The sequence below is a fragment of the Triturus cristatus genome, chromosome 2_2 (genome assembly GCF_964204655.1).
Source record: "Triturus cristatus chromosome 2_2, aTriCri1.1, whole genome shotgun sequence".
NCBI lineage: Eukaryota > Metazoa > Chordata > Amphibia > Caudata > Salamandridae > Triturus > Triturus cristatus.
The window spans coordinates 76,120,153-76,141,965 of NC_140582.1; the positions used below are offsets into that span (position 1 = coordinate 76,120,153).

Sequence of the window (21,813 nt, forward strand, 5' to 3'; positions counted from 1 at the left end):
ACCGATTGTGGCATGTCCTAGGCATGGAAAAACTCACACTAACACTGACCGGGGAGGGCTCCAAATATGGGGAGTTGTGGAAGCCCTTTCTGGCACTGTTGTCCTCCGAGTTTAGGGAGGTTACTTGTCCCCGCTATTTGCGCCTGCTGCGGCTGTCCGAGGGGCGGACGGAGGGGTAGGGCTTGGGAGCGGCTGAGATAGTGGGGGAAGGGGGACAGATGGACGTGGAACGGGGGGAGGGGGTGGGTTGGGGTAAGGGAGGGGGGAGGTTTTTTTTATATATATGGTTTGCTCCATAACATCTTATTGGGGATTACTATGGCATCTCCAGATTGGTCCACGTTTGATTTAGACTGCAGCAGAGAAGTGTGGGACCTATCCACCATTCAGAGACTGAGCAAGGTGTTGTTATTTTCCTGGGTGGGAGCCTTTTTGTATATTTTTGAAATGTCAATAAAAGATTTAAACCATAAAAATGATGGCTTGTCTAAAGTAAAGAGGTGTAGGACTCCCTAGTTACATCCTTGCCTGTTTATTGAACATCTTTTTATTGTTCGTGCTATATCGAGAAAAGGGCAGCCCAATGCTACTGTTCACCTGGGGGCCACATGTAAAGGTCAGGAGGGCCGCATTGGGCCCCAGGCTGTAAATTGAGTATCAATGCACTAGACAAAACTCCTACCTCTCTTCAGGAAGAACATTAATCACCAGAGTTATCTTGACATATTTATGGTTGCCTGAAAATTGCTGGAGGCAAGGAATGTGGCAGTAGGTGCTTTTAAAACCATATAGTACTTGGAAATACGATGCACCCCCTCCCCCAAAGTCAGTGTTACAACACATGCACTGTGGTTTTACATCTGAACATCTGTGACAAAACGTGTCTGTATACATTATTGTGCTGTATTTTTGGTGTTTTTGGGATGCTCTTCAGCATCAGCAAAATCTTCATTCAAGTGCTATTTAATTGAAGTGCATTTTTTTTTACATAGGTTGTTGCTTTCCTCTCCCACCCACCACTTTCCATGTTGCTGATCGCTTCGCCCCCACCCCCTCCGGTCTTGCTTGTTTTGTTTTCATTGGGATTGTTACACCACACAGAATTCCACAACTAACAATTGCAATCCAACCCACATACATCCACTCCACACCACATACATCCACTCCACACCAAACTGCATAAAAAAGCACATTGCCATTTACAACCCCAATAGCTCTAACTCTCACAAATGCGAGACCTATTGCATTGAAAATGCTTGTTATTTTGGTGAATGATTTGTTTCTATACTAGTCAAACAAATACAAGTGACTGAAGTCAGCAGGAAGGTAGTCAGTAATTTCTTGCCATGAGGCCTGCACTTCGTTCTATCGGAGCCAGATTTGGTCTTTTGCATCCATGCTTGTTTAAGGTCACTTATAATAACAGCACCAAGACCTACGAAGACCCACTCCAGTTACTAAGCTTCCTCAATTCGCAGTGTCCAGATCAAATGGACACTTCTAGTGCTCGTTTTAAATGATTTTGCTTGTCTTTTATTTCTCTGCATTTCTTTACAAAGATGTTATTGCAATCTACATAATTCTCTTTTAAGAATTGCATAGTTAACTTGTCTTATTTCGACAATTTTGATTTTAGATTGTTGTCCTTTACTCCAAGTTTTAATTCGCAGTTATTTATAATCTATGCACTGACGCTATTCACTATTGTTCTTTTTACAGGTTCCATTTCAATTTCTTCATCAAATATGTATACATGTTGTCCACCTCCTAATGTCTTCCTCTCCCTCACCCCACGGAGTTTGGACTTCTCATCGTTCCATGTGGTCCTACTCCTCCCCGCATTCCTCAGTGTTTTGACCCTTTTGTAGGTATGTTTTTTTATCTTTACTGTTTTTTATGGTACTTACCGTAGATTATATATTGTTTTCTCATTCTTTTTTCTCATGTACCAATCTTTTACTCCTCTTTTTTTCACACAACGTTCTTTCTTGCATCTATTTTCCTACTTTTATCTTCTTTTCGGCTCTGTCCTGTTTCTTTCTCTCAGTTGGTTTTGATTATTAATATTTTTGTGCTTTGTAGATCTCCTTTAACAATGTTTTACATGATCCTTTCTATAGTATTTTTCATATGTATTTTTGTGTATGATGCAAAATATTTTGCCGGTTCACTTTTTCTTTTAATTTTATATTATCCATGTCCTTGAATATTATTACATGGAATGTTAGGGGTTTGCACTCCCCAATCAAAAAACAAAGAGTTTTGACTCATCTTTCCAAACTCAACGTGAGTATTGTACTATTACAGGAATCCCATCTTATTGAGAGTGAATCGCTTAAACTTAAGAGAGGCTGGGTGGGTGATGTATTTTTTTCGCCTGGAGATGGGAGGAGAAATGGGGTAACAATTCTTTGTCATAAAGCATTAAATGTCAAACTTGTTTCTCAAGAAAAAGATACAGAAGGTAGATGGGTTTTTATTAATCTTCTGGTAGGGAAGGTTCCTTTGTCTTTACTCAACGCTTAATGATCCATCAGAAAACTTAATTCTGGCAGGCGATTGTAACCAGGTTATGGACCCATACATGGACAGAAACTCTACATCTCCCTTTCATTCAAATGCAGCACATAAAGCTTTCACTCGAGCGGTTCAACAACTGAATTTACTTGACTCCTGGAGACTTTGCAATCCTTCCGCTAGAGAATATTCCTTTTTTTCCCCTCCTCACCATACACAATCTAGAATAGATTATATTTTTGTTTCACGTTACCTATCTCAATCTCTTCGAGCTGCTGACATAAACCCCATCCTAATCTCAGATCATGCACCCATTTTAATTCAATTAGATACTCCAAACAAATCTACAACGTCCAAAAAATGGCGTTTTAATAACTCCTTATCCTTGATTCCAACTTTAATTCGTCCTTTACTTCTTTTTCCCAAGACTTTTTTTCAACTAACCTTACAAACGATATCCCCTTTCACACAGTGTGGGATGCTTTTAAGGCTGCTGCTCGAGATTTCATTATAAGATATGTTTCAAATAAATGTAAAGCATCTTGCACATCACATAACACTCTTTTAACAAGAATTTAACAACTTGAACATCCCTTTCACACGTCCAATTCGAAGGAAGACCTTACTAACCTTATCAATGCCAAAAATGCCTTTAATGAGTCCACCACTCAACAAGCTTCCCTTTATTTATTAAAATCAACAGCGAAATACTATGGAGGTCAAAATAAATCTGGCAAACTTTTAGCCAATTATTTAAAAATTAAACAACATAAACTTAACATTGATTCTATTCTGGATGCTACCAGATACCGAAGCTCAAAGACCCCGAAATTCTTCAGGAATTTGTACTTTTTTACAAATCTCTTTACACACCGGAAAGTACACCCTCAGATATAGACCTATCTCATTATTTTTCCACAATTCAACCACGCATCCATCCCCAGCTTGATTTGGCACCTCTAGAGGAAGACCTCTTGCAAACAGAATTACTGAATGCTTTAAAACTTCTTAAAAAAGATAAGGCTCCAGGCCCTGATGGATTCACAGTTGAATTCTATATGCATTTTGCCCATCTTTCTAATCCCACGTTTGCACACTCTCATTTCGTCCTTTATTACATCCTCTAAGTCCACCGGTTCTTTTTCCGAAGCCTTGATCTGCCTCATTCCAAAGGCAGATAAGGATCCACGTCATTGTAAACACTATAGGCCGATATCTTTAGTTAATGTAGATTACAAAAAAAATCTGAAAGCCCTAGCTCTTAGATTAGAATCTCAACTTCCTCTGTTGCTTGGTAAAGAACAGCCCGATTTTGTAAAAGGACGTAACATTACTGATAATACACGCCTTTTAAAAAAATATTTTATCCAAATCTTCTCATTACCTGGACTCCTTGGCTGCTATCGCCTTAGATGCGGAAAAAGCTTTTGACAGAGTGTATTGGCCATTTATTTTTCATGCTCTCAAGTGGTTCGGCTTAGGTCCCAAAATAATTTCTTTAATTACTCTACTCTATTCAGAACCCAAAGCTGCTATATCCACAAATGGTCTTGTTTCTCCTTATTTCCGGCTAAATCGAGGTGTATGTCAGGGATGTCCTCTTTCCCCCTTTTTATTTAATTTGGCATTGGAGCCGTTTCTGTCACAAATTTGTCAAAATCCCTTAATTACAGGTTTCCTTTCAGATCCCCAATGAATTAAATTAGCTGCATACGCTGACAACATTTTAGTTTTTCTTTCTCAACCACAATCTTCACTCCCAGCTTTTTTAGAGGAAGTGGATGCCTATGGCCTAGTTTCCGGTTACAAACTTAAAAAAGGGAAATGTGAGATACTTCCCCTAACCAAATACACTTTTAAGGACGATTTCAAAATTTCTAACTTTAATTGGAATTCTCAACATATAAAATACCTGGGTATTTGGTTTTCCCCCCTCGATAAAAACTTCCATCTCCATGAATATGGACAAGTGTGCTGCTAAACTCAAGGAACTCACTGCACGTTGGCACCCTCTTTATCTTTCTTGGTGGGGTTGCCTTGACACAATAAAGATGATGCTAACTCCTATAGGGGCATATTATCAATGGCCAGCGATGATTATCGCTGGCCGTACATAGCGATAGAAATATTATCGCCAGCTATCGCTGAATATTATCGCCATGATAACGCCATATTTACAACGCATAGCGCTATGGCAATAATATTTCAGCGATAGCGGCGTTTTCAATGGAACATCGCTGGTTTTCCAGCGATGTTCCATTGAAAACAGCGATAACATTGCTGATACGACCCTGTGGTCCTATCAGCATAATCCATCTCCCATTAAAAGTATGCCTTAGTTAGGAATTTAACAGGCGTTAAATTCCTGAGTTAAGGCTGAAGTAGTGCGATTTTTTTTATCGCTGCACCTCCTTGTTAATATGGCGAAGCTGCCTTCACGATATTAACATGTGTTGTTTTCACAGCCACGCCTTCTTTGCATCTCATTAGCGAGGCGAGGCTGTGAAAAAACGGGCTCTACATCAAGGAAACACGCGCTAGCGTGTCCTTGATGATATTGCGATATAATTATCGCCGCTTTTCGCCCAAAAACGGACACTAAAGCGGCGATAATTATATCGCCAGCCCTTGCTAATATGCCCCACAGTTCTTTATATATTATCTAACATACCAATGTCCATTCCTTCTAAATCACTTCTAAAAATAAATTCCATTCTCATTTCCTTTTTATGGCATGCTAAAAAACCTTGTATGGCGTCAATTTCCCTCATTTTCTTAATTATCATAAAGCTTTCCAATTAACACAATTATCGAACTGGATTGTTAACCAGAATGAAGGCTGCCCCCTTTGGGTGGATCTTGAATTCTCCTTTGTTAACTCCTTTTTCATTTCAGGAATACCTTTCTTTTTCGCGCAAACCACAAAAAATCTCTACCCCCATCATTAAACATTCTTGTAAATTATTATCCAATACGTCCCATTCCATTACGCATAATATAGATTCCTTTCTTAATTCCACAATTTGGCACAATAAACATATCCTTATTAATAGAAAACCCATATGCTGGAAGACTTGGAGAAACAAAGGTCTACTTTGGGTACATCAATATTTTGAACAAGAATCACCCATTCCATTTCCACAATTACAAACACATTACAATCTACCCACCTCATTCAAACCTAAATTTCTACACTTGCAAAACGTAATAATTGAAGTATATAATAAGCTCAGAACTCTACACGTTGATCCTTCCCAACCATCCCTTTTCCCCTGGCATACCCTTTTATTTGTACATCCTAAAGCTTCTACTATATACAATCGTTTAATGTTACCCCCAATAACCCGAACCAAAACCAAAGTGGAATCCTTATGGGAAGTAGCCCTTGCAACGAATTGGTCTATTCCATGTGGAATAAAATCTAGACAAAACTTAGGAAATCTTCTAGAGCAGCCAGCACAACACAAACACATTTTTTTGTCTATAACCGTTTGTTTCTTACCCCTAGTCATTTGCATAAAATTCACACCACATCTTCCAGTATTTGCTGGACTTGTTCCCAGATTGATGCGGATCTCAAACATATGCTTTTTACTTGTAAATATGTATTCTGCTTTTGGGAACGAGTTTGGAACCAAATTAACACTATTTATCACACGTCAGCTCCTTTCTCTTTTACAAGTATTTTTTTGGGTAGTCTATCACAAGATTGAAATAAGGATCAATCTCAGGTACTTCTCATTGACTTATTAATAGCAGTAGCTTTTCAACAGATTTCAAAACACTGGAAGGATTCCTCTAATTTATCTTATTTAGCATGGTGGTATGCAGTATGTTACAATCACCGCCTAGATACAGCCCTTGTCCACCCTATTTCCCTTGCTTCAAAACGATTACGCCTTTGGTGTCCACTCACAAAGTTTCTGAATGAGTCAGCACAGAAGTCTTTTTCACCTGCTACTGCGTTACAAGAAGTTCCCAAGCCTCCATGACTTCTTTTTGTTTTCATACAGTATTGTTTATTTTATTATTGTATAAAACTTTACGAACCTTTATTGGTAATATTTTATAGAGCTATTGTGTGTTATTATAGATTTTCTATCTCCTTTTGGATATGTATATTTATGAATAATTGTATTCACAAAGTACCTTTTCTTCTGTATGATTTTATGAATTCTGTTCAATAAACCTTCTCCTGAACTTAAACAAAAATATAGTTAATACCACTATCTGTTTGGTAGTACAGCACCAAAACCTTGGTGAATCGTTTCAGCTAAGGAGCCGCTGAGATTGCCACTTTGATTCAATCAATTTTCTTAGGACACGAGCCAGAGGTCCAATAAGGATTGCAAAAAGTGTAGGTAGAAGGGGAAAACTCTGACTGGTACCTCCAGAGATCCTTATGGAGTCAGTAAATCTATTCAACACCAAAGACACGGTTGATCCCAAATATACAAGCAATTACCTTTATGAGCTGGTTGGGAAATGCCATTGTCTCCAGTTATTTCCAGCCCACCAAGTCAAACACCTTCTCTGCCTCTATAAATAATAAGGTTGCTAGAATTTTATTTGTGGTAAAAATAGTCAATAGCTTCTACCAAAAGGTGCATATTGGTACATAATTGGCATGCAGGGATAAACCCATTCTGGTCCCCATTTATTAAGTTCAGAACTAGCTTTGAGACTCCTAGTTTTCATAAAGATGTTATAGTCTGCTTCAAACAGAGTTATTGAGCGAAATGAATTCACATCTTCAAAATGTGGACCTTGTTTAAAAGAGGGAGGAATTTTACCCACTTTCAGAATTTGGCTGAATAAGTTTAGTAAAATAATGTTTAACTGTTGGAACAGAGGCTGAAACCACTCTGATGGAAAGCTGTTGTCATCAGCGGCTTTGCATTTGGGAAGTGGCATCACTAAGTTTTCTAGTTTATCCTGCTCAATAGGAGGAATAGGATTGAATACTTCCTTGGCTGTGTGCGATGGGTATTTAGGTTTGAGTAAAAACATATAATATATTGCTCTATGTAGGATTTACATCTTCTTTACAGATTTGGTGGAAATGCTGACTGAGGATTGTTTCGTTCTATTGACTGTCAGATTCCAGCACCTGAGTTTCAGATTTTAGTGACCATAATATGGGTTTTATGGATTTTAGACCGCCAGGCTAAGAGCTTCCCACTAAACTCCCCTTTGTCATACATCTTGTTGTCTGAATGTTTAGGCATTGAGAAATTATTATTTCAAGTAAGAAATTCTGTAACTGCAGTGTGGTGGGCTCTCTTGGTAATTCTGTTTGTGGTCTGGTTGATGAATTTTAACCTTAGGTAATTAGAAAGCATCTGAAAGTGCTTTGTAATTGGTTGCCTCTAATGTATTGACATTATCTTGGTAAGCTATTATTTCTCCCTATATAGTTACTTCATAAGCTTCCCAAATGATTTCAATTGCAACTGAACCAATATTTTCACCAAAGAAATACCTAGCTCTGTGGTGGGTGAATTCATGTATGAAGGTGCGATCATGGGAGGGGGTCGACTACGCACCAGAGATCAATAAAGCCAAGTTCCTACTTAAGCCTTGAAATTGCCCTAGCAAACTTAGGCTTCCCTGTTTAGACTTGCCTAGATCGAATTCTGTGGACTGTAGAAAATTAAAATCATCTCCAATTAGTATATTCTTTGGAGAGCCTACTAACTGAAATATTAAATTGTGAATAGCACACGAGTCCCCGCCGTGGTATGTGACAACAGTAAAAGTAGATTGATTCAGATGTATTTCCACAATCACCCACCTTCCTAACTCTTCAGCAGCAGTTTTGACTACATTACCAAACAATGTCTTGTTGCCAAGAATTGTAACTCTTATATAATCTGCTGAAAGACAAGTAATTCCTAACAGATGAAAAGGAGCCCAACTGCAGGATTTTGCCCTTTTGTTGCCTGAGATACGTCTCCTGCAAAAGCACAAGTGTAGCCATTCGCTTGGCTAACCAGCCTAGAATTGCTTTCCATTTATTAAGATTGTATTGACTGTTCACATTTAAAGAGAGAACATTAAACTTTAAGGAGGACATGAGCGTAAAGTTAATTGTACTGTATGATCTAAAGGTCTGAAAAGAAATCTTATAAGGCAGATCCCATCAACTAATCTAATATTTCAGGAAGCCATACCAAAGATGAAAAGATTCCTCCAAGAAACCATCTTTTCTCCCTTTTGCTTACTACCCTTCCTGCCCTCCTTATCCTGCAACCGCCACCTTACCGTGGCACATTCAGTGCCTTTTGCCAAGGCACCCCTCTCATCATTCCTCTGTGATGCGGTCTGCACCTGCTGTTCCTGGTGAGCCGAGAAGCAGACTCTCGCATTTCCCCATTACTTGATATCAAAAGGAATTGTCCCCTTTATCTTTAGTGTTCAGTTTTCCATATTGTTCTGTTCCATATTGCATTTTAGTTTTAAATTCAATTCCTGCTGAACCACATCGAATTTAATTTGTCATACTCTTTGAGTGGTTGTTCCCTTCACTTAATCATTGTCATTATATAAGCTAGTCAAGCTGATTTTATCCTTCTAATTTGGGTCACTATACCCCTTTTTGCTGAATTTCTTGCAAATATGTTTATGCTGTGACTGTCTTGTGGAACATCTGAAAAGTGCCATTTGCAAGATATTTGAATATGGCTGGCTGTTGTAAGATGGCTTGGAGCTCTTAAGCTTTGCAAGATGGAATTACCTTCAGGTGTTTTGATGTTTCATATGTCACGTTGAGGGAGACCTTAAAAACAAAACTTGTTGGCAAAAATGTGAGTATTTAAATGTTATTGCTTTAGTGAGGATCTTCTCTCGGATGCATTAATCACCAAAATTCATAAGCGTAGTCTGAAGGAGTGGAGTTTAGGGATATACTCTTAGAGATACTCGGTATGCTCACATTATAGACAGGTCCTCTTTAGTTCCTGAAAGGATTTCAGTACGATTTAAGCCCTCCATGTACTCTACTGGTGTTGAAGTCAACTCTTTTCTCTAGGGTATTCTGACAAATGTAAGTTTTGATCTCCTTAGTAAATTCTTCTGGTCTTCGAGTAGCAACTCCTTGCTATTGAGTTCTTGAGTGTGAGAAGCTCGCTTTGATAGCCCCCGAGCATCTGATAGGCTGGAAACTCTAGCTACAGTCTGCTCTTTAGCCTGACTGTGCACCCAAGCAAAGGCATCACCCCATAGGGTTAATTTCTTGGCCTCGTTCAGCACATTCGGTAACTGCACCAAACCTTTATTATGATGGAAGTAGGCCTCAGCTTCTTCCCTAAAATAATCTCTAAACTTATGGTGTATTAAGCACCAAGGCCAAAATTTCCTAACATTTAACGCAGCACAATGCAGCAAGACAACTTGCTACAGTGCGTCAAATGGAGAGAACAGGACTGCACCGTAATTACTAATATATGGCGCATTCCTGCTTTCTAACTGCACTGACACACTTGTGGATGCCAAAGGTTCCTACATTACTGCCAGGATTATTTTTGTGAAGGAAGGCACACCTTCCTCCGTTACTCCAGATTTATTATGCCACCCAGAGCCACAAAAGGTGGTTCTGTGTTGCATAGTAAATCTATGTTAAGGGCTTGTGTTGCCTTGCGAGACGCAAGGGCAATGCAAGCCCTTGATAAATCTGGGCCCTTGTGCTAAGGTGCCATATACCACTACAGCCCCCTCTAATTTGGATTTGCCTAATCCCCAATGTGGAGTGATCAGAAAGGCTCAAAGTAGTATTTGGATCCCAGTCACGCCATCTAGTTCAGTCGCTGGAAGAAACAAGTAATTGAGGCGAGAAAGGAGTGATGTTGTGCAGAGGAAAATGTGTAGGCCCTCTTTCTCCGGTGCCACAGATGCTATATACCTGTGAGGCCTAGCGTTGCAGCCCACTTACAGATAGCTATTGATTTCTGCAGGCTGGCAGCCACTGATCCATCAGTATCAATGTCAGTGTGCATGATGTGATTAAGTCCCTCCAATGAATACCCTACCTTTGGGTGCTGACAGAAGTAAGTCTGTAAGGAACTGTAGCATGTCCAGGGAAATAGCAGGCGGCACATATACACTCAGGAGAGTCTATATTTGCCCTTCTATGAAGCCTGTGAGCAACACGTAGTGTTCTAATTTATGTATGTTTTCCTAGGTTATATGAAATGGAAAGGATTTGTATAGTAGTATGTCCATTGCCTAGAGCCCTGCATAAATCCAGAGTAAAAGACCCAAGTGTAACCTGTCTGCCAATCAAGCCATAGTTAGTACCTATGCGGTGAGTCTCATGTAGTAGAACGTGTTCTGAAGAACATTTAATGTACGAAAGTATCACTACTCTTTTTATTCTACTGCTCGGCTGGTAATATTACACGTGAGCATGCAGTATTTATCTCGGTTTGTCATTTGTAAATGCATGACTGTATTAATAACAGGTAGTTCGGCTACTGCATGCAGTGTCTTTTGATCAACACTAACTCAAACAAAACAGTATCATTCCCAGTTTCCCCCGTTCCCATTCTTCTGATCCTGACCTTGCCCCAAACAAAATGTCTTGTATCAATTATCCCTCCAATAACAGGAGAGGAATGAACGTGTGGATAGCAAGACACTATACCCGCTCCAGCTCCCTTCCATCTGTATACAATCAGCAAAAAAGTGCCCCAAAAAAAGTATCAGAACAACTTCTCAGAATGTGTTTTCCCACCCAATATCCTGCATCTGTTTGACAGTAATCACTGCACTTGCGGGATCACTTCTCTCCCAAGGTCTGCATTTCTGTAGCAGGTTAGTAGTCTCAGGTGCCCATTACCAGTTCAGGCTCGAGCTCCTCCACCTCAACTAGTCACCAGTGCCTCTACAGCAACGGCTGGCAATCTGATTCTGCCTGTGTTGCCATCGCTTCCTCTCACATTGTGCTCTTCCCACGTTTGGGGGTGAGGAAAGACACAGACAGCCACATAGCCCGGGTGGTAGCCCCTCAAACCCACCCAGTCGAACTCCGCCTTCTGGCGCCTGGAAGAAATTTGCTTTGCCATGAAAATTGACTCTTGGTTTCGCAGGAACCATAAAAGCATAGTCCAGTTGCTGCGTTATCAACTTCTACTTCACAGTACTGAAAGATCATCTCGGTTCCTGCACCTACATAGTATAGTCTGGGAATACTAAGATCCTGTTTTACTCCATCTCCACCGCTCTTTCTATCACAAAGCATCTTGAGAGGTCTCCCTCTGGAATCCTGGCCATGAACCAATTTGGGAGGAAATGCACAATGTTAGCGCCATTGCTCCCCTTCACCACTCCCACCGTCCTGATATTTGTTCTGAGTGCCCTACCCTCCTTATCTTCCTCCCTCTCTGCCACATGCCTGGTGGTTTTCTCAATTTCTGTCACAGTATCCTTCAGTCTGTATGAAGTCTTCTGCCATTGAGAAGCATTCCTCTACTTCCATCAGATGATCCTAGCAATATTCTGGTACTGCAAATCAAGGAGTCCTCCAGATGCACCATGTTAATTCTGCCCTCTACAGCCTAGAGGACATTGTCCATTGTTACAATACTGGCTTCCACCCCCTCCAGGTGGTGCAGTCTTTGAGGCCTCTAACCGTATCAAATGTATCCCTTTATGTCTGCTTTGGGGTGGTGGCCACCTGCTCCTTGATAATGGTGACTGGTGCCCACTGATGTCTCTCAGTAAATGACACCACCAAATTATGCCTAGTTCACACTGAGAACAGAGAGAAGGAGGAAGGGGCAAAGACTGAATGTTCAGCAGCTGTGAATGTTTCCAGCTTAACACACAGGTGCGAGGAGTAAGAGACTTTGGTGAACTTCAATGAGGCCAGGAATCATGGTTGTCCCAGGCTAGTGGTTTGCATTTCCCTCTGGGCCCCCCAAAATAGGGATTGCACAACTCTAGTGGACCACGATAAGACAGGGAGGGCTGTGGCCATAGGTCTTCAGCCTCTAACCAGGCAAAGAGAACAGGGTGAGACAAGGGGGGGGTTCCATCAGTGACGTTGTCGCTGGCACCACAGCAACATTCAGACTAACTGTAACTCTGATACCACCTAAGGCTAGTGTGCACCATGCCACTAGAGCCCTAGGGTGGTCCCTGGGGACATGTCTCCCATCCCAAACCCACTCACAGTATAGTTCAGGAAAGAGCACCTGCCCTGCACATCGTCGCAGCCAAATGCCTCATTAACACTCTGAGACCCTCCCTCAGGTCTTCTCTCATTATTTAAAGTCTCTATTGGTGGTGAGGAGGGCTTGTTAAGTTGATCCGGAGCTGCCGCTCCTCCCGCCCCACTTCAGTGGCCACCATCTGTAGGAGGCGGCAAGATCGGCTCCCGACAGTCTGAGCTCCAAGGCCCATCTCTCCACCACCCACAGATGCAGCGTAGGGACAGCTACCTCGCTGAGCTAGTCCCAGCCTGGCACCTGCCCCATGAACCTTGAAACAGGGTCCCAGCAAAGCCTCCGCTATCACCCCGGCTCCAAGAGCATACAGAATTATGCAGGATAGAAGGGATTCCAGGCTGGAAAAACATTCTTATGGAATGGTGTGGCCTAATGTTGTGTAAATGTTTATTTGCTGCTCCAACCACAATGTAAACATGCAATCTTTACAAATTATTAGGGGCCTGGTGCACAAAGCTTCTTGCGTGTGTAATATATATGCACCCAGAAAAAGGCAGAGGTTAAGCATGCCAGATTAGAGTATGACACCTATGGACATGCGTTTGCGATATACATGCATTTGTTGGCCTCGGCTGCTCAGCACAAGCAGCCATACAGGATATACACCCGTTTCTGGAAATACAGCAGACGTACTTTGCAGAGCACCTAACTTACAAGTTAATGAATCTGGTGTAAGTATTGCAAAAAGAGAAACACCATGCAGCAATCAATCAAATATTTGGAGGATTTGTGTTGGAAGGGGTGGGATGCGTGGTTGAAATCATAATTTTTAAAAGAACAAAGGCCATACAAGAAAACAAATTAACGTTGTTAGTATGCTCTATTACTTCTCATATTTATGTAAATCAGTATTTCTTGTGAATACAATATATTTGTACACGTAAACTGTGCATTTATTATGCTTAGATGAATGCACATGAATCACTAAGAAGTTGAATTATGCATATGAGAAAGAATAAACAATGCTTTGCAACCTGACCACTCTGAATCACACCAAAACTGCATGCCGACTTCTACGTGGCATGATAGTTTATTTTGCTGAATTATGTACGAATGAATAACAAAAACATTGGAGCATTAATTTTTTAAATAATAGGATATTCAACTATTTTATTGATCGTCACTGTTGTCTACATAAAGCACTTTAAAGTTTAGTAGATGAACAAAGGTTTAACAACAAGCTGTACATTAAATTGTTTCTGAAACTATTTTAACAGACAGATTTTTTTCACAGTGAGACCATCACCAGCCGCGTGCCGGCAAAAATAGGTTAACATTGATTTTACAGAACACTTGGTAGAAATATGTCATGGTAAACATTAGCACTTCATTGCTGCTTCCTACAAAACACAGACCTGATTACATTCTGAAGAGAGTAAAGATGGCACAATAAAAAAATCAGAGAAGGCGTGTATTTTTTCTGGGATAGATGTACTGTGTACACAGTCACTCATTAATATTAAGAACCTTTCATCCTTCAGTGAGACATTGCAAATGTATGGGTCTTTCTTTGAAATTAATTAACATCCTCGTCTATATAATTGTAAGTAGCTCTTGTTTAACTAATCGTTTAAAGCATCATTAATTAGGATTTACGTAGACTAACATAAGCTTGTTCCATACTCCGTGAATTTGCCAAGCACATTTTCCTCCGAGTAGGCAATAATTTCTTACTTATGTTTATAAACAATATCCATATCAGATGAGTTTTCTCTTCTTTCATAATTTAATGTCACTATTAATTTTTTCCCTTGGAGAATATGTTGTAGTTATTAGAATCTCCACTACAAATGCCAGTCCTACTTAAGTCCCAAAAGGTGGAACTTACAATGAAATAAAATGCTGTACATAAAGGCTACTGTGGAAATTGTCCCTTTAAAAAAATATTTGCTGAGAGCAGATACTGACACTGGAGAATTACTTTACACATTAGAGGGGGTTACATTTTGTAGTCAAAATAAAAATGGAATGTTTTTAACATATTTTCATATTGCCTGATAGAAGAAATCTCCATTAGCACAAAACACAAAAAGGTTCTGACCATTGAACTTGGAAATAAAGAAAGAAAACGGACGGGAATCCTTTTGTCTATGCATGCATCCTGGTAGATGTCCTCCCCTCCTCTGGTGCCCAAATTCCGTGTCTTTATTTATTCAGGAAGATGCTTATCCTCTCTACATTTTTATTGACAAATGCGTGTATGTGAAAATCACTACATTGTAGTCAGGAGGCGGGGGAGGGGAGTGGGGTTGAATATGATTAACATCTGACCAATGGTGCTATTTCAGATCATCCCAAAATAGCAGATAAAACATGTTGACCTATCCTTCACACGAAGAGAGGATACTTATGTATACAAATTAAGTGAAATGCCTGAATTGTGTGCTTAATCCTAGGAAAATAGGGCAACATGCCTAGAATGAAACATTTGTATTCATTAATGTTTCATTGTGTCACATACTATCTTTTACTCTGAGGACATTGATTAGAATTCTCTAGCTGTTGGGTAACTTTTCCAATTTAGTTACGTTTTATAAATGAGCACAGCAGTATTCCACCTGTCTAAAGATCAGGGAAAAAAGGTAAGTGTTGATTTTAATTCCGACATTATCCTAATAATGGTTCCTTTCTGGAGATTCTATGGCGTTACTTTCATGGACAGACAGCCAGGGTAGGCTTGGATCTATTTCTCTGAAATCTCTGCAGCACCAAGATGGGCTTCAATGAGCTCAGTGTGCATGTACAACATTTTGTGTTTTGTTGAACGCATCTCCTGATATGCCATAATCATTTTTTCCGGGGCAGGCTCACTGGCCCTTAGCAATGGATATTTCAACTGTTATAACCACAGTTCTTTCTTAATCCTGTAGAAATATGTTTCATTTCCTACCAACAACCATTTTTAACTGTTTTAGGGAACGCCCTTGAAATCAAAGCATCATTGTTTTGTGTGTTACCTGGTGTCTAATTAGGCCACCCTTTTGACAGAAGCTTTTCCCGCAGATAGAACAGTGATAAGGTCGGTCAACCATGTGTGTTATCTGGTGTCTATTGAGAACGCCTTTCTGACTAAAGCTTCTGTCACACATAGTACATCGAAAAGGTTTCTCTCCTGTGTGTGTTCTCTTGTGTACAAAAAGATTGTCCTTCTTCCTGAAGCTTTTCCCGCATTCAGTGCATTGGTATGGTCTCACTCCCATATGTTTCCGCTTATGTCTAGTAAGATATTCCTTCTTGCTGAATGTTTTCTTGCATTCCGTACAGGAATATAGAATAAGCTTTTTTTGTAAGTTTGGTTGACATGCTGTAAGGTTTGCATGACATAAAGTACTGTCCCAGGGATTAAAGGTCTCTGATGCATGCACCTTTTTGTTTCCGGGATTTGCACGGATATGTGCTGGATCACTGACACCGCTTTCACAATGGGTAGCTTCATCTCTTCTTGATTCTTGGGTAAATTCTGACCATAGTGAGGTTCTTGAGTGTGTTCCCTTCTCGTAATTAAAAGGCATATCCATGTTTGTCCTTCCAGCAGCAGTTTTATCAATTAATCTTCCAGTATCCTGTACTTTATCTTTGTTTTTCAAAGTTCCATCACCTAATGGGCAAAGAAACGAGTCAAGTGAACACTTTATTTTTAATTAAATAAAGACTAAGAAAATTGTCTGACTAATTATTATTTTCAATAGAAAACATGTACAAAAGAATCCCAAAGCATGATCTATCAATGTTTACAGCAGGATAATTGTCAAGTTTCACAAGGAGGTTTGGAACTAGCCGACAGCTTCCTGCTGAGGTATACAGATGGTAATTCAAGCAAGTGGCAGCAGAAGCTGCCTTTCTTTTGTGCATGCACTTCCAATATGTTCATGATTGATGTGACTTGTACTGTTGCTCTTCTACAGTGGAAGCTGTGCCCCAGTCTTGTGTCTGCCAGAGTTTGGAGCAGGGTGCAATTCAACGTACACTGAAGCAGGTTGTGTCATTCTCATACTATGGCTAGAAGAATAACAGGCTAGATCAGTTATCAAATACAGATCCTATTTTTGACTTTCCATCTAGGGCCATCGCAGCAGGTATTCAGTTACTCATGCTTTTTTGGTGGACTGCAGGGTTTGAAGATGAAACCAGCAGGAGGTAAAATAAGGTACAATGGGCATTTGGATGGACATTTGTATGGCACTGATACTAGGAGGACTAGACTGCTTATTGTATAGCTCTATGCCTATCCTGGTGACAACAAAGAGGAGAAACATAAATGGCCTTAAAAGCCCTTACTCTAAAAGCTATGCAAAATTAACTCACAGTTTGCACTGCTGGCATTCTGTAGTTTGTCAAATTCTTGGTAGTCCTCACAATACGGCTCTTCCTCGTGCTTAATACGAAATAAAACCACCTCATGGTCTGTTAGAAAAAAAATTATACAACTGTAGTATTACAAATTGCAGACAAACACATAATACCATAGAATACATTCTATAAGGAAAACAGTAATCACCATTCCATTGATATCCAACTACTTACTCCAGGAGCAGGCATGGACTAAAATAGGATTCAATCTCTTGCTCAAATGTATCAAATGACCTTTCAAGGAGTAAGCGGACATTGAAATATTAAACCTCGCAGTATAAAATGTATCAAAATGAATACTGCCGCCATGAAGAATTACGCTGTGGCACAATCACACTCACCTGTGGATTGACTGGGTTTAATAAATATTGACAAAGAGTGAAAAACAATTTGATTGCCAGGTCTGATATATTCATTTACCCTTATCAGAAGTTTGTAGGTGGCATATTTTAACTCAAGAAACATAAAAACATAGTAAGTGATACATAAGTGAACTGGTTTGTAAAGTAATTCAACAAAGAATAACAGATCACAATTTGTCAGGAGGCAGCAATATAATTTCTCTTGCAGATGTTTTTGGTGCAGAGAAAATAAAAATAGTTTTCCTCTACAGAAAACTTGGGACAGATGACAAAGAAAAGCCTACCCACAAATGACTGGCAATAGTTAACTCTACTGCGCTCTAAGGGGCTAATTTAGAGCTTGGCTGAGCAGGCACTCCATTGCATTGGGACAACTGAAGGCCAGTCCGCTTGATTTAAAGATGGGTGGACCTTAAGTATGTCAGAAATGACAATAACTTCATCTCCATCCCTGACATACTTCTCCGAAAGCATCGGGGGGTTTGCGATTCCATTGCCTTCATGATTTAGAGTGGATGGTTGACTGGTAAGTTGGCACTGTCCTTTACCACTAGGTACAACTTGGCAGTTAAAACTAAAACAAATGACCCCACACCATGGATAAGAGAGAAAAAAAGAGAGAGAAAAAAAGAGAGAGAGAGAGAGAGAAAGAAAAAAAAAGAGAGAAAAAAAAAGAGAGAGAGAGAGAGAGAGAGAGAGAGAGAGAGAGAGAGAGAGAGAGAGAGAGAGAGAGAGAGAGAGAGAGAGATAGTGTGTGTGTGTGTGGGGGGGAGGGGGGCACTGTCCTTTACCACTAGGTACAACTTGGCAGTTAAAACTAAAACAAATGACCCCACACCATGGAAGAGAGAGAGAGTGTGTGTGTGGGGGGGGGGAGCGAGGGGTAGGGAGTCATTGTTTTTTGTATTTCCAAAAACAAAACCCCGCTTTGGTATTTTGTTTTTGAAAATACAAAACCTTGTTAAAAGTTTGACGGATAGTGCTGCCATTGTTAAGACATGTCTGCTGGACCGGCGGACATCTCTAAATATGGCAGGCGGAGGGCCCTCACTATTGCGGGAGTAATGTACTATGCCATACCAACAGATTTACTTCTGTCTACCAAAATCTAAATCAGGCCCTAAATCTGCTGACAAGAGGGTCACTTGTCGACTAATGTGGGGATCATAAAAAAAACTCAAGAACATTTGTAATTTACCTGCACTGGGGTCAGTGGTGCTTTCTTGAATTTCTTCTCCAAGATGATCAATAAAAACTGGAACTGGCTTGTCTTCTTTCCTCAAACCAAGGTCATTGCTCACAAAAGGATGTCCTGTAAAACAGACTAAAAAGGTTATTTTTCAGAAACAAAAGGAATGCAGGCTTTATAGATCACAAACTTAAAACAACATTCTTTATAATAGGAAGTGACTATTCAGACTTTTCAGTGAAAGTGATTTCCTTACATTGATGAGAAGAGCATGCAGTTGTGTACATGTTCAGCTCAGGGCTTTTTATGCACTTTGCGTTGAAGATAGTTGAGCCATATAAAAAAAAAATAGAACTACAGGACCTAAATTCTGTGCAGTGCACATATTCGACACTCCTAGATTTTTAAACATGAGCTTTGGGATAGGGAAAGGACATACCAATATATGATTAGACCTAAAGCTTCTTGGATAGCGGGCAATTAGAGGTGGGGGTGGTGGTGAAGGCGAGAATGGGAGTTTAGATTAGTTTATTGCATGTTTTCTTTGCCAAAGTCATAACACCAACCTAAAAAGTATTTTAATGCCAATAAAGAGATACTGAAAATTAAAAATGTGAACTTTTGTGAGTGTCTAAGGAATTATGTGCTTTTTGAACACTAGTACCACCTACAGCATACAGCAACCTCCATTGTAATCTCCCTTTGGTACTTTCATTGGGCAAATGGTTTCCTGTAGGTAAAGAGTTTTACTTTGGAATAATAAGGATAAAACAATCTCTTCTTCTATGGGCAGGACTGACCATTCAGGTACTCTGGTATTTTCCTGATAAGCTGTAGGCGAGGGTGCTGCTCTTCAGAAGAAAACGGAATCTCATGACTCAACCATGGCCCCATGTCCCTGTTGTAGTTATGACTTCCTGCAGTTTGGGGCTGGTTTGAATCTTTTTGTTAGGGTTGATCATGGATTCCAGACCCGCCTTGCTTCTTCCTCACCTATACTGTGGCGGCTGGTTGCTTTTCCTGCTTCTGTGTTCCAAGATGTTTGCAGATGCAGTCTGTCCTCATTATTTATACTGAAAACACTACTGGAACTTGTGTCATCTGTTAAAAAATGCAAAACAAATTGTACATGTTCAAAACACTTTTATACCAGATTATTCTGTACTATGTCCACTTACTTCTCTCTGGCATTACATCCACACTTGATGACGTGCTTTGTGCTGGAGAAGCAACACACCACACTGTCAGGCTTACTAACTAAGGCAATTTTACGAAAAGTAAAAGGCAATACAATTATTAAAGTTTTTCTCAGATCAGGTCCATGCCATTCACTTTATTTGATATATGTTATGAAACATGGGAACTCAACAATTTCCGAGAACCTAGGGTCATAAATCATTCGATGAACAACAGTCGTTCACTTACGCCAAATAGTCTCATAAGTGTTAAAGACACCTATGATCTTTAGCAAATTTGAAGACCAAACCTTACATAATACACCAAAGGCAAGTATAAAAGCAGGTCACTACATAGTGTTGTAATGCAATTAATTTATTCATTGCATGGTATTGAGACATTTGAGACAAGGTGTGAGCACCTAGTATTTGGTAGGTGAAATTACTCAAGCGCTATGTCCAGCGCATTCTTGATTTCAAGCACAGACCCCAGATCTCTCTCTTGGCGTCCCAAATGACTCGGATGAGGACATTTGTATTTATTTATGCTACCAAGTCTCCGGTTCACTAGCCTGCCTGGCAGCGGTAACAGATGAGGCCTCCCTTGCCTACTCCTATCTCTACATCCGATTCCTTCAGGAACACGGCGCCACCGACCCCGCATTAACATGCTGCAAGGCTTTCCACTTTATTTTAAGGCTTCCTCCCATCAGGTTCATTGATTCACAGCTTTTCCCTCTATTTCCTGAAGTTCCTTCAAGTTCCTTCAAGGGCCATTCGACTCTCCCTACATGCTCCTTGTTCTCTCCTCTAATTAGCATGAACATAGCAATTAACTCCATATTTCGCATACCAGATAATAGGTGCTCACGCACCTTGTCCTGATGATGATCTCAATTCCATAGAGATCGAAATGCCGTTGAGCACAGATCAACTTGACAACTTTTTTATTATTATAAATTTTTTTAAAGAAGCCTAGCATCATGTTGTTTTGAGTTGATGCATGTTTTTACGACTTCACTTATCACTGCATGTTTCTTTCACTTATCTGTGAGCACTAGATCATGATATACATAAAAATGTCTAAATAATATGCAATGAATAAATTAAATTGCATTATAACGCTATGTAGTGGCCTGCTTTTATACTTGCCTTTGGTGTTATATATGAGGTTTGGTATTAAAATGTGCCACCTACAAACGGGCACAGATACCGTGCTAGGTGTACTTTGAGGAAGAAAGATGAAATACATCTCAATAACTGAGAAAGAAAAAAAGAAAATATTAAGCTAAACTACATTGAGAAAAGAATGAACACCCAAGCAGAATGCTAGCTGCATGGGTGAAACTCGGAGTCAGATTTTATCAGGAAGAGCTATTTTTGGGGCCTACTGGCCTGTTATGGCCAGCTGATATAGAACAAGTGTTATGTTATTTCATGAAGTGGATGAGCAATAAAGATGCCTTTAAATCTTGTTTTTAATCTTGTCACATTTGCTCTGTTGAGAGACAGAGGTCAAATGTCAGCTTATGTCTTACAATTTGACAATTTGCAGTCAGAGAAAGAAAAGAAAACGCAACATCCAGGATAAAATAAGCAGCAATCTTAGAAGATTTTGTAAAGTGAACTGTCTGACAATCATGTTGTACAAAGAGTGTGAAATGAAAGGCTGTCAGTTTTTTTAACACACATTCAAATAGCTTATAAATGAACCGTACAAACACTTCAAAATATATTTAAACAGTTATAAAATCACTTTTTTGCAATTCTGAGTGGCTGTGTCAGTGGTTGTAAATGGTGAATGGGTGACTGAGCAGGAACATAAGTGTCTGTATGGGTCAGTAACAGGGTACTTGAGTGACTGAATGGGTGGGTGGGTGCATGAATGGGTGTATAAGTGGTTCTATGGGTGAATTAGTGGGTGTATGAGAGACTGTATGGGTGAGTGAGTCAGTGAGTGTAAGAGGTTGCGTGGGAGAGTATGTGATTGTCTC

At 39.9% G+C, this 21,813-nt stretch overlaps 1 protein-coding gene across 1 annotated transcript in view; it reads right to left on the bottom strand.

The window, feature by feature from the left end:
* Positions 1-13,824: 13,824 nt before the first annotated feature.
* The window catches only part of LOC146861885 (uncharacterized), a 49,036-nt gene continuing 41,047 nt past the window's right edge, over positions 13,825-21,813 (bottom strand). Inside the window, exons 4-7 of the mRNA XM_085641063.1 lie at positions 19,638-19,745; positions 18,654-18,767; positions 17,049-17,147; positions 13,825-16,341 (exon numbers count right to left, since the gene is read on the bottom strand). Coding sequence (XP_085497189.1) covers positions 15,674-16,341; positions 17,049-17,147; positions 18,654-18,767; positions 19,638-19,745 — 989 coding nt within the window. The 3' untranslated portion in view covers positions 13,825-15,673. The remainder of the gene's footprint in view (positions 16,342-17,048; positions 17,148-18,653; positions 18,768-19,637; positions 19,746-21,813) is intronic.